The sequence below is a fragment of the Drosophila miranda genome, chromosome 5 (assembly GCF_003369915.1).
Source record: "Drosophila miranda strain MSH22 chromosome 5, D.miranda_PacBio2.1, whole genome shotgun sequence".
NCBI lineage: Eukaryota > Metazoa > Arthropoda > Insecta > Diptera > Drosophilidae > Drosophila > Drosophila miranda.
Window position 1 is genome coordinate 745,795 of NC_046678.1, and position 19,227 is coordinate 765,021.

General features: G+C 42.7%; 1 protein-coding gene across 1 annotated transcript in view; it reads left to right on the forward strand.

Moving 5' to 3' along the window:
• Nucleotides 1-17,879, forward strand: part of LOC108164459 (dynein heavy chain 8, axonemal) — a 72,416-nt gene extending 54,537 nt beyond the window's left edge. Inside the window, exons 16-17 of the mRNA XM_017300190.2 lie at nucleotides 4,041-4,219; nucleotides 17,177-17,879. Of these exons, the coding sequence (XP_017155679.1) occupies nucleotides 4,041-4,219; nucleotides 17,177-17,848 (851 nt within the window). The 3' untranslated portion in view covers nucleotides 17,849-17,879. The remainder of the gene's footprint in view (nucleotides 1-4,040; nucleotides 4,220-17,176) is intronic.
• Nucleotides 17,880-19,227: the final 1,348 nt, after the last annotated feature.

Genomic DNA, 19,227 nt, shown 5'->3' on the forward strand with positions numbered 1-19,227 from the left:
TCGCGGAATACAATAGATTTCTAGATTGTAGGCTGGTTAGGAAGTTAATTCAAGTTTTTTTATGAAAACAGCGGCTGTTTATGCAAAAAAAAACGAGGGGGAACGTTGTGAGTTGCTGCGGACACCGCAACTCTACGGTTATACCCGATACTAAGTCAGTATGGCTCTCCTCCGGCAGACGCCGCTAATATTAAACGACACGACAAAGAGTGCGTGCGAGAGAGACAGAAAATCAGTCTGAGCGTGACGTCGGGCGCTGCGTAGCCACTGCAAATTGATTTGTTCCTATTGGCTATAAAAATGATCTGATCTGATCCAGATTCAGCAATCTGATAGATATGGTTGATATCTATGATTCTGCGTTTTTAGTTTTCTCGAATCTGCAATATTGTGGATGCAACAGATTTTCGTTCCTTGTGGGGGCGGAAGGGGGTGGGGCGAAATTCTGAGATATACGTTTTATAGTGAGATCTAACAGGAGTGCGGATACTAAATTTGGTTACTCTAGCGTTAATAGTCTCTGAGATTTGTGGATACCACAGAGTTTCGTCCTTTGCTGGGCCGGAAGGGGGTGTGGCGAAATTTTGACACAAAACGGTCAAGGTCCGATATCACAGGAGTGTGGATACCAAATTTGGTTGCCTTGGCTCTTATAGGTTCTGAGATCCTTGAACTCATATTTTGCAATTGGCAAAACCGACCATGAAACCTGTGTGTTAGAGAGAGACAGCGCGAGAAAGAATGAAATTGTTTTCTTGATTCTGGCTATAATAATTATACGATCTGGTTCAGATTTTGCACTCTAGAAGATATAGTCATCTTCTACGCTTCTGCGTTTGTAGTTTTCTCGTATCGTCGAAATTGTGGATGCCACAGATTTTCGTCCTTTGTGGGGGCGAAAGTGGGCGGGGCGAAGTTTTGAAATATTTTTGTAGCTCTTATAGTCTTTGAGCACTAGGCGCTAATAGGGACGGACAGACGGACAGACGGACGGACGGACAGACGGACAGACGGACAGACAGACATGGCTCAATCGACTCGGCTATTGATGCTGATTAAGAATATATATACTTTATGGGGTCGGAAACGATTCCTTCTGGACGTTACACACATCCACTTTTACCACAAATCTAATATACCCCAATACTCATTTTGAGTATCGGGTATAAAAATGGAAAATATGCGGAGCGCAAAGCAAAAACGCGTCTGATATACGAAAGAGAACGAAGTTTTCTTGGGAAAAAGCATTGTTGTGGTTGCACTCGTGACTCATTTGAGTGCTCACGCCAGTATTGGACAAAGCCAAAGATACACTACAGTCTTTTATGTAGGAAATATAACGTGAACTATTGGTTAACGCTCCATTGCTAGTGCACGTTGTTTGAAGATCAATGATAAACTAATTAGAAGATCATTGTGCCGAAAACATGTAAAATGTCATAAAAAGTGAGATAACATAATAAACAGAACTTTTTTCAACGGAATTTGTATTGATCCTTTATGCACTTTGCAAGTTTTTTTCTAGAAATTTAGGCCGTTATGACATTTCTAAATTGTGCGGACCTTATGAAACAAAAATTTGTGTCATAACGGGCGTTATAGCCGAGTCAATAGCTGAGTTGATTAAGTCAATCTGTCTCCCCATCTGTCCGTCCCTATGAGCGCCTAGATCTCAGAGACTATAAGAGCTAGAGAAACCAATCTTAATATGCTTCCGCCCCACAAGGAACGAAAATCATCATCCACAATTTTGAAGATTTTGGTTATAACAAAAAGGATCAATTGCAGTGACTACGCAGCGCCCGACGACACGTTCTGACTGATTCTTTGTCTTTCTCTTATACACTCATTGTTGTTCAATGTGGGCGCCCTCTGTTTGAGGGGAGCCGTACTGAATAAGAATAAATATAGAGTTGCGGCCGTAGCAGCAACTCACATCGTTCATCGTCGTTCATATCTTTATTTCTCCAAACACAACTTCCCCCTTTTTTTATTTTCGTAAACGTTGACATGAAATGACTGCGTCTTACAAGAGGCGATGCAATTACTGCACCGTCAAGTGGCCCGTTTGATTGTACCCAGATATTCGCTATTGTTATTATTATACAGTAGGGCTGATATATTGGCTGATATAGACTATTGTTATACAATGCGGTACATGTTTTTGTTCCCATCTACCAAATAAATTTGTTGGTCAAGAATTTGTTTAACTTAAGCCTTTCAAAATGCGTAGTCATCTTCCTGGAGAATATTTCTAAAAATAATACAACCATTTTTAAACAGCAAAGTTGGTTACCGCCTACTGCTGGTTTTTTGGCCTCCTTCAAGTGGTCTGAATTTTGTTCGGCATGGTCTCCCGGTAGGTTGTAGTTGTATGCCAAATAAGCATATGCCCATACATATACACATACATATGGCATGCTACATAATCCCGTTCTGCCGCTGCTCTTAGCGACAGAACTCAACCAAGAATTTTATGTATGTACCTTAGGCTAAAGAAGTTTATGAAGAATAAATTGGATTCATTCCGAACAAAACCAAAAGACTGAACAGAAGTGTTTTCTCTGTATTTGTAGTGGGGCGGATCGAAGCTCAACTCTCCCACAACGCAATTGATGTAGCCGTCATAAGAAATGAAAACCGTTGTGTTTCGTGGTATATACAGTATGTCAAGAAACTCTTTACACACTGAAAATAAATTAAATTTTTTGACTTTGGATAAGAAAATAATGGCCTTTGGTTCAAATTTATCAAATTTTTTTAATTCATAACCATTCAGGGATTAATTATAAAGTAGTTAGTGAAAAAAAAATAACAAAACTATAAATAGGTAACTTACAAAACAACAAAAACAATGATTACTCATTTTTGACACTGTCAAGAAACTCTTTACACATTTCGTTTTCGAGCTCTGTTTTGATCTCGTTCTTAGAAAAAACGGGACTTTACCGTAATCTATGCTTTTGGCGTTGCTCAGTGATGCTCTATTTTTGCATTGACTTTGATTTGGTTGCGAAATTTTGACCGGTGCACAGCTACAGACTAACTTTCCAATGTGAGAGCTTGGCTGCTTTACAACTGTGGAAAAGTTATTGATACACCACCCCAGAGTCCCGATCTTAACCCCATTGAAAATTTGTGGGCCTATTTGAAGAAGAAAGTGGGAAAAAGACAGCCCAAAAACCGCAATCAGCTCAAAGAATTCATATTGGAAGAGTGGCAAAAGATTCCCTTTGAGTATGACCTACAAAAATTGATAAATTCGATGAAAAAACGGCTCCAGCATGTAGTCAATGCTAAGGGTGGACATACCAAATATTAAAATAAGTTAAATATATTAAATAATTACGAAGAATTTTGAATTTAAAAAATGAAAATATTTTGTGTAAAGACTTTCTTGACAGTGTCAAAAATGAGTAATCATTGTTTTTGTTATTTTTTAAGTTACCTATTTATAGTTTTGTTATTTTTTTTTCACTAACTACTTTATAATTAATCCCTGAATGGTTATGAATTAAAAAAATTTGATAAATTTGAACCAAAGGCCATTATTTTCTTATCCAAAGTCAAAAAATTTAATTTATTTTCAGTGTGTAAAGAGTTTCTTGACATACTGTATATAATTATGTGTGTGTATTTGGTTGGTCGGTCGCGCGTTAGATCGGCCGTCTGAAGCGGGGGTGAAATCGTCACTGCTTAACTCTATGCCCTATGGTGCTTTTTCTTCCGTGAGCGCCGTGTGGATCGTGGATTGTGGATCCGAGCGCCCCTCCGAGCGCGCGAGAGCGAGTTGGGACCGGGGCGCACGGAGTTGGCACAGTGCGCGGAAATTGTTTACTGCTGGCCTGAACACACTGTATAAATTCTACTTCAATTCTCTTTCTACAAGGTCCTTTTTATGTACATTAACAGATACACTTAATTTTGATGTGTACACTATTAGAATTCACAATAAAATTCAATAGGGCTGTACTGTATTTTTCTTAGCTATTTTATATTAAGTTAAAAATTAGATAAATAATTTTGCAAATTTTACACAGAGTCTTCATCGGGCACTGGAGAAACAAGAGAAGATCGTGTAGCTCGTCAAGTAAAGGAGATGTTAGTCAAAACACCTTTAGCTTTTGATATGTTCGACGTAAGGCACCATCTTCTTGCTATGGGAGCGACCAGTTCGATGAACATATTCCTTCGCCAGGAAATCGACAGAATGCAACGCGTAAGTCAAATTAATCTTAAGCTGGTTCAGTTGCAGAATTATGCATAGGTAATATTACGAAATGTGTGCCACTGTTATCGAATTGATAAATGGCACCCATTCCACCGAACACATAACGCAGGATTCTATAGACTCAGCAGTTTTTGAACCTTTTGTTACCTATAAATATAATTAATTGACCTTAGAATGTAGAATGACCTTAGGGTGTTGTTAATGCTATCATATCATTTAATTATACCCGATAATCAAAATGAATATAGGGTATATACATATATCTGTATATATATATATAGTTGTTCAGCATCAACAGCCGAGTCGATTAAGATGTGTCTGTCTGTCCGTCTGCCCGTCCATCCCCATGAGCGCCCAGATCTCAGATACTATAAGATCTAGAGAAACCAAATTGAACCACACCTGTGGTATCTCACTGTTACAAATGTATTTCAAAATTTCGCCCCTTTCGCCCCTACAAAGGACGAAAATCTGTGCCATCCACAATTTTAAAGATACGAGAAAGTCAAATACGAAAATCATAGAGAATGGCCCATATATATTAGATCTGGATTAGATCGGCTCATTTTTATAGCCAAATAGACACACAGCGCTCTACACTTTCTGACTGATTTTCTGTCTCTCTCTCTCACCTTTGTCGTTCAATGGTAGCACCGTCTGGCGGAGGAGAGCCCTACTGACGAAGTATCGGGTATAAATGTAGAGTTGTAGGTATATTAGGATGGGCCTGAAGCTTGACCTGATACTTTGCTTTCACCTTGGTAATTTTATCTTTAAGAGATCTTACATATTCACCTTTATGAAAATTTTGATTCACTGATAGTTCCTATTATCTTCGAATGAGCTCTATGGATTATTTCTCATTTTCCCAATAGGTTTGAGAACTGCATTTTACAAAATTACTGCAGTTTTAGTGGTGAACGGACGTTTACTAGATTTAAATGAAAATAGATTTCTCTTAACTTCGATGTGTTGACGCCAAGTGAGCCGTCTATCGAAATGGACACCAAGGTATGTTACTTCGTTGGTTTGTGGAATCTTAATGTTGTTCAGAGGCACTGGTGGGCAAGTATGTCTGTTTAGGGTAAAGGTGACATGTTTGTTTACTTGTTCAATACTTCCATGTTTTTTGAGAATAGCAAATTTGTGCATTGGGATTGCACTGTTGTTGTATGGGTGTTGCTTGATATGATTCAGGAGCAGCTTTTCAAGTGTCTTTGATAGGCACGGCAGGAGACTGATAGGGCTATATGTCTGGGACTTGTCCTTTCCGGCTAGATCCCTTGGATCATTGTGATGACAGTTGAATATTAAGGTGAGAAAATATACTTTAGGGAAGATGAAATCGTGGCGCGGCACTTTTTTTTGCTTTGAGACTTACTGACTTCCTGGCTATTGTAACTTCTTCTGCTTGGAATATACAAATTATTGGTTAGTGGGAGCATGAGGCTATATGTTGCTATATGTAGTTTGAAGACGTTTTCTAAATGGACGGCGGATGTATTTCTTTTTGACTCTTCTTCTCTTTGTTGCTGCGAGCCTCGATTAGTGGGCATACGCCTGATTTAGCTTTCCACAGTGGGAATCGTTTGCTGTTTGGGGAGAGTTGCTCGATATAGTATATTTGAGCTCGGTATCTCTCATCTTAGCTTTGCGTAGTATAAGGTTGACATTTTTTAAACACTTCTTCGGGGAATGTGATCTATGGGCTTGCCTTCTCTTATCGCGAGGCCGCTCTTCAATATACATGACAACATGAAGTTTTCTAAATGGGCGGCGTTCCGAGAACTGTGGGTGGTAATAAAGTTGAAGTAGTATTGGAGAGTGATCCGATGATAGATCTTTTATGTGCTCTACACGAAGCTGAGCCTGCGGCACTCTTCTTGTAAGAGCAAAATCAATAGATAAGTTGTAGCAAATGATGGATGCTCTTGTAAGAGCAAAATCAATAGATAAGTTGTAGCAAATGATTGTAACAGATAATGATGAGACGCTTGATCAGATCAAGCTGTCGTCCCTACCTTTATGTATTTCTTCTATTTTTCCTAAGGGCCTTCTAGCTGTGTGACAGGTTTCATCTTTTTTTTTTCTTTGTTTCAGTGTGTGCAAATAATATTCTTTCCATTTTATCCATAATTCTCTTTTCATTTTCTGAATTAATCTCCACCTATCCAGATTCCCGTATTGTTCCTGTGAAATTGTCTTAATCGGGCCAAATATTGGCCTTCCAATAATAAAACGAGGAGGAACGGTGTGAGTTGCTGCGGCGACCGCAACTTTACACTTATACCCGATATATAGTCAGTATGGCTACATTGAGCGACAATGTGTACGTGCGGGAGAGACAGAAAACGTGTCTAAACATGTCGTCGGGTGCTGCGTAGCCACTGCAATCAATTTGATTCTTTTGGCTATACAAATGATCCGTCCTTTGCGGGGGCGGAAAGGGGTGTGGCAAAATTTCGACATAAAACGGTCTAGGTCCGATATCACAGGAGTGTGGATACCAAATTTGGTTGATCTAGCTTTTATAGTCTCTGAGATCCTTGGACTCATTTTGCAATAGGCAGGACCGACCATGAAACACCTGTGTGTTAGAGAGAGAAAGAGCGAGAGAGAATAAAATTGTTTTCTTGATTCTGGCTATAATAATTATACGATCTGGTTCAGATTTTGAAGATATAGTCATCCTCTACGATTCTGCCTTTTCTGTTTTTTCGTATCTTTGAAATTGTTGATGCCACAGATTTTCGCCCGGAAGTGGGGGCGGAAGTGGGCGGGGCAAAGTTTTGAAAAATACTTTTAACAGTGACATATCACAGAAGTCCGGATATAAAATGTCGTTGCCCTAGCTCTTGTAGTCTTTGAGCACTAGGCGCTGATAGGGACGGACAGACGGACAGACGGACGGACGGACAGACGGACAAACAGACAGGGCTCAATGGACTCCTGATCAAGAATATATATACTTTTTGGGGTCCTTCTGGACGTTACACACATCCATTTTCACCACAAATTTAAAATACCCCAATACTCATTTTGAGTATCGGGTATAAAAATGACCTGGTGTTAATACATCCAGATCGTCAATATCATATGTAGCTGTATACAAAGGGCGTGAATTTAGTACCGCTTTAATTTGACATAATAGAGCTGCCACTTCCTCATAGGTTAAATTATTGTCACCAATTACTCTTTTTAAGTGATATTTCACTGATTTTACCCCAGCTTCCCAAATACCTCCGATGTACCTCCGGTCCTGCCGGGGGAACAAAATGTCACTCGATCTGTTCTCTTTCTAATATTGGAACCACTTTAATGTTGTTTTTGAGGGCTCTTTGGTATTCCTCGTCTAATTTGCGAGAAGCTCCCACAAAGTTGGTTCCATTATCGGACAAGATTTTTGGACATTTTCCTCTTCTTGAGAAAAATCTTCTACTACTACTACTTCCAAATGAATCGTCTTTATCGCCTTGCACACGAATACGGCAATATATAGCTTACGTAGTAAGCTCAGCATTCTTTTCCGGGATAGTGTTGCATTTGCTTCCCACGTTATTGTGTTCACAAAAACCTGGTTAAAGCCGGAAATTCTTAGTTCCGAGGCTTTGGCAGGTCGGTACACAACTTTAAGAAAGGACCGTTCGTCTCGATTTGCAGGAGGGGTTCTGATTGCAGTGGACCCTAACTTCACGTCGGAACACTTCACAGTCTAGGTTCAACACGAACTGGAATCCCTGTGTGTAAAACTGATTCTTCCCGCTTACGCTTTAACCGCTGTTTCTTCCTCGCTATCAGATAAAGATCGTATAATTGTCCTTGGTAACTTTGTTGACGGCTTGCTTGACCTGTCCCTGTCTCAAGTCAATCATGTGAAAAATTCCTTGGGTCTATGGATTGATCTGTGCTTTGTATCGGTTCCGACCATAGTGTTGTTAACCCGAGCCCTTACGCGCACTATACCTGAAGACGCCTAGCATCCTACTTTCGAAGTGTCGCTAGATGTAGGACCAACTGTATTGGATCGGACGAGTAGGCTACCTGAACGTGTCTGCTGCTTTCGTAAAGCCGAGTTTGCGAATCTTAATAAGCTCATTAGGGATTTTGATTTTTTGTAATGCTCTTGGCACATTTTTCGATTTTTGTATCCCGCCTTCTGGTCCGATTAGATCTGGAAAACACCCTTGCTTTACCAAAGACTTATCCAGCCTAAAAAACTTAGGTTAGGTTAGGTAGAGGCGGCTGCCAAGCTCGCTCGGAGCCCGGCACACTTAGGCCGGTTTCGGCCCGTTGTGATACCGCTTTGGATACCGCTCCCTGCAGTGAGATTTCATGTCAACAGTTGTCCCATCCAGATGCTCTTATAAAGTTTGCGATCTTTCTGGGACATAGCGTGGACATTTCCGAGATGTCGTTCAGAAAGGCGGAGCCCAAGTGATGCAGCCTCCTTCTGCTGAGAGCTGGACAGGAACAGAACAGGTGTTCAACTGTCTCCTCCTCGTCCTCGTCTCTGCAGCTGCGGCAGAAATCATTGTATGGGGCACCCAGCCTACTTGCGTGGGTGCCTACTAGCCAGTGTCCTGTGAGGGAACGTATGACTGCGCTGCACCTTTGCCTGCCTAGTTTGCAGAGCTCTGCGGTGCGCTTCTTATCTATGGTCGGCCATGTTTGCCGAGCTGTGCGACAACGTGGCGCTATTTGCCACTTGTTGTCTGTTAGTTGCATGTACTGCTCTTTTATGATGAGCTTGCAGGTGGCCATAGGCATACAAATATCCTCGTTATCTTGGAGAAGTGGGGTCGTAGTACCAGATCTGGCCAGCTCGTCCGCTATGCAGTTGCCCTCGATGTCCCGGTGGCCCGGGACCCATATAAGGCTGATAGCAAATTGCTGAGCCATCTCGTGAAGAGATCTGCGGCACTTCGATCGCAGCTTGGCTATTGCTGTAGATTTTTAGATTGGTTGCCGTGGTGGTAACCGTGTGAAGGCAGTACAGAGCCTCCCTGATTGCTGTAACTTCCGCTTGGAACACGCTGCAGTGATCCGGAAGCCTGAAAGATTGCCTTATGTTTAGCTGTTCAGAGTAGATTCCTCCTCCAACCCTGAGGTCCAGCTTTGAGCTGCCGGGGAGGGCCAGGGAGTCCCTCGAGCCATTCGTCTCTATGAGGGATGATTGTGCTGAATGGAGTCTCCGTGTGCTCCCTTGGAACTTGATAGTCCGTTCTTGCTGGGACCATGTTGTTTTTATTTAGTATAGATGAGGGACCTATGTGTTGAGGTACCCATTGTTCAGAGTCCCTAAGACGTATTGTTGCCATTTCTGCCCGCTCCTTTCCTGCAAGGTAGAGGCTCTGGAGGCATAACATGGCGTTTAGCGCATCATTTGGTGTAGTTCGAAGAGCTCCACTGATGCAGAGGGCGTCCGTTCGCTGAACCTTTCCCAGCTGATTGCTGATCGTCCCTTTTGTTAGGGCAGGCCACCAGACAGTAACTCCGTAGAGTATTATAGGTCTGACTATTGCCAGATATATCCATAGGACTATGCTTGGGTTCATGCCCCACTTTAGGACGATAGCTTTGTTGCAAGTGTAGAGTGCTGTCTTGCCTCCTTGACATTCAGGTTCCAGCTAGCACTGTCGCTGAAGGAGAGCCTGTATCCATTAAGTATTGGGGGGTTGAGGGGCGGTACAACTGCAAACTGGCGGTGGTCCTGGGTCTTTGTCGAGGAGGTCGAAGTAGCGGTCGGCCAGTGCCGCTTCCACACACTTCCACTGACTCCTTGGGATTCTTCCCTCTGCGCTGCCTTTGTCGAGGACGCCGATTAGCGTCCTCTCCTTGGCAATCTGCGCAAAAGAGAAATTTGGCAGCACTTTGGAGCGCTTTGCTGCCGGTCCCGGCGTCTCCTGCGAGCGCTGCCTCTTGGCTTGGGGAGCCACCTTTTTCTGTTCCAAGGTGAATTCCGGGAGCACGGCCGAGGCCCATTCCACCTTCTTCAGCCAGTCGGCTGATGGGCTGGCTTCACTGCTGGCATGTTGCCGACGGAGTATGTGACCTGCACTCCTCTTTTCGGCATAGGTGTATCATTTGGCTTGGGCGCTTGTCGACGGCAAGTCAACCCCCTCCGCTTTACAAGAAGGTCGGGCAGCCGCAGTATTGCTTAGCTTTCCTTCGAAGGTGTCAGCTTCGGGAAATACCTTGCCACCCACTCCGGATTCGGTATGGGACCCCCTCGGGTTTGCACAGGCACCTTCCACCTTACAGGTATTCCCTGCTGTAGAGCCGGTTGGGCCAGGCCTTTGGGCCGCTGCCTATCCGTGCTTGGGATTGCTCCCGGTTGACATTTGGGGAGCGCCGCATTTTTTTTTTTTTTTTTTTTTTTTTGTTGTTGTTATACATCTTGTTCCCACGAGATGCAGAGAAAGCGAAAGGTCAGCCCGGGTAGAGATCCACGTTGCCCGGGTAAGGCATCATTAGAACACGGGGCTGCCAAGTCCCTGAGCCCTCCGTTAGCGACTGGGCTAGTTTTTATACCGGGCCCCCGGCCAGGCTGACTCTCGACACGGGTCGAGTAACACACTTAATCCGGCCCGGTGTGAGGTGGGTGTGGGGGTTGGGATGTGTGTAGGTATCGTGTATGGATGGGAGTGTGTGAGCTACTTATTGAGGCGGCACCACAAGCGCATCGTCAGTGCTGCTACCTAGCTAACACCCGCTGGCTGTCCGGGACTGCTTATTTCGGTACTCTCCCGTGAGGGATGCCCGCTTATTCGCAGCTGACCTACCGAGGTACGCCGTTCGCTATCCGCAACACGCGACCCGTCCGGCGGCCTCTGCTAGGCCCCCTTTGAGCTACCTCACGAGCTCATCAGACCAGAAACTTAAAAAACTTAAAATCAAGACTTTACAAAAAATTTCAACTTTTCCAAACCACCTATTCTGAAGAAAGCTACTCTGGTCATCCGTACCCATACGGTTTACCGAGGTCGAACGGCATTTTTAGTCCCTTGTTAAATGAATGTTCTTTACTTCATGATCTTCGACTAGTTAAGCCGGTGTTTTCACCGGGTCCAGACGGGGTTCCAGGTTGTGTACTCAGGTACTGCGCCGACGCACTGTGTGGACCCTTGCTTTAACTATTCACCCTGACCATTGATTCTTCTTGCTTCCCCGCGATCTGGAAGGAATCGTCTAAAATTCCTCTCCATAAAAAAGGTAGCAAGTCTGAAGCAAAAAATTATAGAGGTATATCAAAGTTATCCGCTATTCCCCAAATTTTTGAGGAGGTTTTTTTTTGCAAGTCACTTATATCTCCAACTCAGCATGGCGGCGATCAACCATCACGAACTTGTTAAAGTTTACCTCTTTCATTATTAAAGGCTTTCAAGGTAACTTACAGGCGGATGTTATTTACACCGCTTTAGTAGAGCATTCGACTCTGTAAATAATTCCCTTCTAGCACATAAGCTTTACCTTTTAGGGTTTCTGCCCAACCTACTGAGATGGATTTCTAGCAATCTTTGTTCCAGGTCTCAAAGAGTCCTCTTCAAAAACTCCCTATATTCACCAGTAAAGGTTTCTTCGGGAGTACCAGAGGGCAGCCATCTAGGCCCCTTACTCTTCACACTCGTTATTAATGACTTATTAATACTTCGGTATTAACAAACTCTCGAGTACTTATGTATGCGGATGATGTTAAACTCTATGTCCAGTATAAGGAAATTTCATTTCATTCACGCTTGCAATCCGATCTCAATAACTTTCAGTCATGGTGTTGTGCAAACTTGTTACACCTTAATGCCTCGAAATGCAAAGTTATGACATTTCATCGTTCTAGCCCCTTGTTGGCTCCCTATACCCTATTTGGTGGTTCTCTTGAGAGAATTACCCTGGTGGATGATCTGGGTGTTATGTTAGACCCCAAGTTAAAGTTTTCAGAACACATTTCAAAGGAATTTGAAAACAAAGACTGTCTATACCTCGCTTGTTCATCCTGTGTATGATGCCCTCAGTACAAAGTACACCAGTGCCGTATAGAAGCAGTACAGAAAAACTTTTTAATCTTTGCTCTGCGGGACCTTAACTGGGATGCGGCTGTGAGACTCCCATCTTACTCTAGTAGACTGCTATTAGTAAATCTCCCATCCTTAGTTAACCGTAGAAAAATTCTTGGTGTGATTTTTATGCACAACTTGATCAGGGGTGACATAGAAAGCCCTGATCTGTTGAGCCGCATAAGCTTCACGATTCCTATAGACTTACTAGAAATTTTATACCGTTGTTCCTTCCGCTTTGTAGATCGAATTATTCCTTGCATGAATCGATTAGGGTCTTATGCTCCGATTATAATTCACTCTACCATATTATATCCACCACTAGTTCTCTTCCTCTTATTAAATTAAAATTACTAATCCTTACACACCTTTCTAGTAATTAGTAATTGTAGTGGTATTTGTATTTTGAATGCATGCTTAGTTCTCTTAATAAGTTTAGTGCTAATTTTCCTCGAATATTAGTCTAACATCTATCTTTCCTTTCTAAAAACGGTTTTAATCTTAATGGTTTATTTTTTGTTTCAATTTCCTTTTTATTAATTAGGCTAGCTATTTCCGAACTGAATTGGATAGCTTGTTGTTTTTATTAATACTTTGGCGCTCTTTATCTCCTTCGGGTTTGATATGAGTAAGCCTCAATACATATGCAATGACTCCTTCTAGTTTATGCATACACGAATATTTTTGTAATTGTTGAAAAATGAGCCTCGTAGTTTTTTAGTTCAAAGTTCATGTATATTAAACTGCCCTATTCATACGCTCATGAGTGTATTGCACCGCTTAGGTAACTATTTTTACGCGCATAGCTGTGTTGTTATTGCTCGTGTCCAAAACATAGCTGTAATGTTCTCACACGTATGGCTAAAGCCCGCAGCTGCACACGATGTGTACCGTTTTGGATTGGACCGTCGCATCGCCTGATCTTTCAATTCTCTTTTGGCTCGACTTCTTTTGTGGAGTGGAAGTTAGTCGAATCTCTAGATGAAACCAACCGCACGCATAGTTCATACCGCCGCATCATAGATAACCCCCGCTATTCATATACACGTTGTAACATAACCGCCAATCTTAAATACTCAATATATGTAAATAAATAAGCTCAATATATTAAAAGATTATAAAGTCCACTAATTCATAACCAGTAATAATTCATACAAAATTTTATTTGGTGCACAAAATTGTAATATTGGAATAGTTTTCCGATTCTTCTTCGGATTAGCTTTGCTTTTAATGTCTATTATAATTGTAGAACTATCTACCTTGGCATACACTACAGCCTTTTCGGATGCATCGGCCAACCTATGAGTTTGCATCGACTTATTGTGCGGAGAATTTAGCTATCTTGGCATCCGAATGCTCTCTAATTCTGTTAAACTATCTTTAATCGAATTCCATTCCCGAGAATTCTGTTCTGATAATTCTTCATACCAATTTTTGTTATTTTTATATCCGATACTCAAAATGAATATAGGGGTATATTAGATTTATGGTGAAAATGGATGTGTGTAACGTCCAGAAGAAAGTGAGTCGGAAACGTTTATATATTCTTGATCAGCATCAATGGCCGAGTCGATTGAGCCCTGTCTGTCTGTCCGTTCGTCCGTCTGTCCGTCCCTATCAGCGCCTAGTGCTCAAAGACTATAAGAGCCAGAGCAACGACATTTTATATCCGGACTTCTGTGATATGTCACTGTTACAAGAATATTTCAAAACTTCGCCCCACCCCCTTCCGCCCCCACATGGTACGAAAATCTGTGGCATCCACAATATTGAAGATTCGAGAAAACTAAAAACGCACAATCATAGAAAAATTACTATATCTATCAGATTGCTGAATCTGGATTAGATCGGATCATTTTTATAGCCAAAACGGAACAAATCAATTTGCAGCGTGGTGAGCCATACTGACTAAGTATACATAAATATATATATGCATATAAATGTAGAGTTGCGTCCTCTCCCTCTTTTTATACCCGATACTCAAAATGAGTATTGGGGTATATTAGATTTGTGGTAAAAGTGGATGTGTGTAACGTCCAGAAGGAATCGTTTCCGACCGCATAAAGTATATATATTCTTGATCAGCATCAATAGCCGAGTCGATTGAGCCCTGTCTGTCTGTCCGTCCGTCCGTCCGTCCGTCTGTCCGTCTGTCCGTCCCCTTCAGCGCCTAGTGCTCAAAGACTATAAAAGCTAGAGCAACGATGTTTTGGATCCAGACTTCTGTGATATGTCACTGCTACAAAAATATTTCAAAACTTCGCCCCGCCCACTTCCGCTCCCACAAAGGACGAAAATCTGTGGCATCCACAATTTTAAAGATATGAGAAAACCAAAAACGTAGAATTGTAGAGAATGACCATATCTTTAAGACTGCGGAATCTGAATTGGATCGTATTATTATTATAGCCAGCATCAAGAAAACAATTTCATTTTTTCTCGCCCTGTCTCTCTCTAACACACACATAGCATAGACGGCTTTGCTTAGAGTAAAACATTAGCGCCTGGATCTCAGAGACTACAAAAGCTAGAGCAACCAAATTTGGTATCCACACTCCTAATATATCGGACCGAGACGAGTTTGTTTCAAAATTTCGCCACACCCCCTTCCGCCCCCGCAAAGGACGAAAATCTGGGGATATTCAAAAATCTCAGAGACTATTAAGGCTAGAGTAACCAAATTTGGTATCCGCACTCCTGTTAGATCTTACTATAAAACGTGTATCTCAAAATTTCGCCCCACCCCCTTCCGCCCACACAAAGGACGAAAATCTGTTGCATCCACAATATTGCACATTCGAGAAAACTAAAAACGCAGAATCATAGATAATGACCATATCTATCAGATTGCTGAATCTGGATCAGATCAGATCATTTTTATAGCCAATAGGAACAAATCAATTTGCAGTGGCTACGCAGCGCCCGACGTCACGCTCAGACTGATTTTCTGTCTCTCTCGCACGCACTCTTGTCGTGTCGTTTAATATTAGCGGCGTCTGCCGGAGGAGAGCCATACTGACTTAGTATCGGGTATAACCGTAGAGTTGCGGTGTCCGCAGCAACTCACAACGTTCCCCCTCGTTTCAATTTATTAATTGAATCTTACGTTTCATTAATTTATTTTATACTCTGTTTCTTCCTACAGGAGGGAAATCAGAATTTTTATTCTGCTACCTCTAGCTGTCAGTGAACTAGACACTTGTTCAGTCTCAAAGGAGCTGTTTTAAATCCGTGCTCTTACCCCAGGGGGGAAAAAACGGCGAGTCTCGAAGAACCAAAATGTTACCTTAAAAGAAAAGTCTAGACATTTGCGTGTTTGAGTTGTAAATTCAAACTAAATTTTATTCTTTACATCAGAGCCTTATATGTGATTTGACAATGAGGTAGGAGGTACAATTTTGTATTCTATAATTATTGTTAGACCTACGCAAAGGATAAGTGTGGTTGTGTGTGGACAAGCATTGGTTAAGTGTGTTCTCCACTTGTGTTTTGTTGTAGTATCTTTTAATGGGTTACAGATCTTTGTTTACACCCGAACTGTCATTACTGTAGATACTTTATGTGATTTCTTTAGAGATCAGTTTTTTGGATATATGAGTGAATGTATACAATAATATGTTTATGTTTGAACATTCTGCAAGGGGCCGAAAGTGGCATGGTTTTGACGATAATATATTCATGTTTGAACAAAGCTAATACCACTGCATAATTGCCATCCGAGATTTCCAGCGACCGAACAGTCTCCAATGCCGAATCCCGCAGACAGGAGCGCAAATTCTGGAGCTTTTCTATGTTTGTTAAGTCAGGTTGGCTGTCGATGATGGTGACAAACATTAAATAAAAATCCGTCTAGTTTACATGTTTGCCGCTAAACTTTTGCAATTGTATAGGCGACAGGGGTGGTACCTGTCTACGGTGAGGTAGAAATTGCGAGTTGGCAAACTAAACCGTAGTGTTTCTTCACGCCGAGGTAGAATGAAACGGCATGCGGCCACAATTCTTAGTCGAAAGTTTGAATAATATTCACAATTTATTGGCATATTATTATTGTTGATGCGAGAATGTTAATCTAATAGATGCTCCAGACAAAAATTCAAAAGGCTGAAATTCGCTTCCGTTCGTAAGCATATGCGGTAACAAATGATACTTACAGTGGGCATTGCAAATGGCAAGCAACAACAAATGCATTTCCTTTGGGCCGCACCACTGGCTATAATTTACAATATTTATGCTGCTTGGCCCGACAGTTCCGACAGCGTTTGGCGTACCTTTTGGTTGGGAGAGGGGGAGCTTGTTGCATTGAGTCGACAATACTGGGCGCTGAGAAACTGCTGTTGTTGTTGTTGTCATTGTCTTTGTTGAAGTCGAAGTCACTGTTGTAAGAAACTGGTCGTTTTTTTTTATCAGGAACTAGTTGGTAAGACGGTTTGGTCTGGGACGGGCACTGCGCATTCGACAATTTACTTTGCTACGTGCTGCATAATATCATATGGGAGAGAGCGTACTCTCTTCGCGTTAACTTACAGTAAAGTAGTTGTTGTTGGTGCTGTTACCTCGAGTGCATGTATTGAGAAGTAAGCGTTGTTGCTGATTGACGAGAGTCGACGTTCGTCTTGTTGCTGCCGAACGCGATTTCGTCTTAATTTTGTGTTTATTGCAAACAGAGTGTGTGCTCTTACAAGATGTCAATTGTTTGTCCAATTTAGTATTTTATCGATTTTTATTAGTATCTATTATAAGACTTGATAATTGGATTCATTAACTGAACGTCTTTTCACGAATTAATTTACGCTTAACTGCACCATGTTTAAGACAGTGCGATATAAATAAACGTCTGATGTTGTTAGCAACTGTTAAATGAGCTCTGTAACAATTGACCTTTCTTTATTTTCAGATAATCATACTTGTACGTACAACATTGAAAGATTTACTACTTGCTGTTGAAGGAACTATAATAATGAGTGAAACCTTGCGCGATGCTCTGGATAACATTTTTAATGCTCGCGTTCCTACCGTGTTCAAGCGCGGTAGTTGGCTGTCATCTAGTTTGGGTTTTTGGTTTACTGAACTTGTTGAACGTCATACTCAATTTAATAACTGGTGTTTTGGTTCTCGTCCCGTAGTCTTTTGGATGTCAGGCTTTTTTAATCCCCAAGGTTTTCTGACGGCAATGCGACAAGAGGTAGCTCGGGCTCACCAAGGATGGGCATTAGATCAAGTTACAATGCACAATGACGTTCTTAAAGTTGGTACAGAAGAATGCAAGAAACCACCTAAGGAAGGAGTATTTGTATATGGATTATACGTAGATGGCGCTGGTTGGGATAGACGCACATCTCGATTGGTAGAAGCAACAAATAAGGTTTTGTTTACTCTAATGCCTGTGGTTCACATATATGCCATATTTTCAACAGCTGCAAAAAATCCAAAATTATACACTTGCCCTGTTTACAAAAAAATCAATCGTACCGACTTGAATTATATTTGTCCCCTATGGCTGCAATCAAATAAGCCACCAGATCATTGGATCTTGCGTGGTGTTGCTCTTTTGTGTGATGTAAAATAAAAGAAATAAATAGATAAATTAATTTACTACATAGATAATTTAAATTACTGGATCAAGCACGGGTTGGGATGGCAACCCAAACGTCGGTGAGAAGCGTGACTACTACCACCGGCGGGCACGGGGAGGAGCAATCCTCTCTGCGTGTCGCCAGCGGTCACACCTCGTCCCAAAGTGGGGATGAAGGCCAAAGCACAGTACAAAGCGGCCCTCATCATCAAAAGCCGGCTGCAAGGTAAAGCAGACATCTCCCAGGAGGAGAAAGTCTAGCCTGGGCCGAGCAGCAAGTAGAGGAGGGCCAGCTACACTACGCTCAGATGCCACAGATGAGGGCGTCGAATGGCGAATTTGCCAATAAGGTGGAAGGGATGATGGCCACCAAGAGGCAACGCTCGACTGAAAGTGCCATTAAAGACACTCCTGAGAGCAAGCGGCAACGCAGGCCCAAGAGTGCAGCCCCTCCCCTTCGCCAAAAGCGAAGGTCAGCGATGTGACCAAGCGACATCTGATCGTGGCACTCATCGACCGTAGCGAGGAGAACGGCAAGATGACAGCGGCACAGTGGAAGCTGGTGCATGCGCGTCTCGTCGACGCACTGTTTGCACATATGGAGGAAGACCCCGCCGCCCCCAATCCCCACTTTCGATGGTGCTGGTTGGCTAAATGGGGTTAAAATCCTAAAGTGCAACGACGATCCAACCCTAAGGTGGCTGACGCGCACGGTCTGCCAACTGGAGGCGATGTAAGAGGGGGCCAAGCTGGAGGTTGTGGACCGGGAGCTTATCCCGTCCAAACCTAAGCCGAAGGTCTCTTCCCCATCACAGTCCAGGGGGACCGAGCGATGAATCTTCTTCAACGGCAAAACGCAAACGTGCCAACGACCGATTGGAGGATCTTCCACATTGGTAGCCCACAACCCAACGAGGGGGCAATGTGAGATCCTCCAAATAAATAAGGAAGCAGAGGATCTGCTGTACGCCAAATTTGGGAAGCTGGCGGGGGCATGGGTAGCGTCTACCTGCGCCTCAAAAAGCGCCACCCCGAAGACAAGGACGCGCACACCCTACAGGCAGGCGATGTGGAAAGGGACTTAGGTCTCGAGTCCATCGTGGAGGCCGCCCAGGGTCTTGCGCTCGAAGCTAAGGAAGCTAAGGAAGGCGTCAGGCTGTCGAATACGTGCCTGTCTTTCTTAGAACGCTGCAAAGCGATCTAAAAAAGCAGGCTAGATCACAAACCGAAATGAGCAAGGACCGCAATGAGAAACTCAGCCACTACCTACTGCACCTACCACGGAAGGACTGCAGATTGTTAGTGGGAATACTAACGGGCCATTGTCTGGCTGCGGCGCATGCAACAAAGCTAGGCATCACAAACAGAGACAG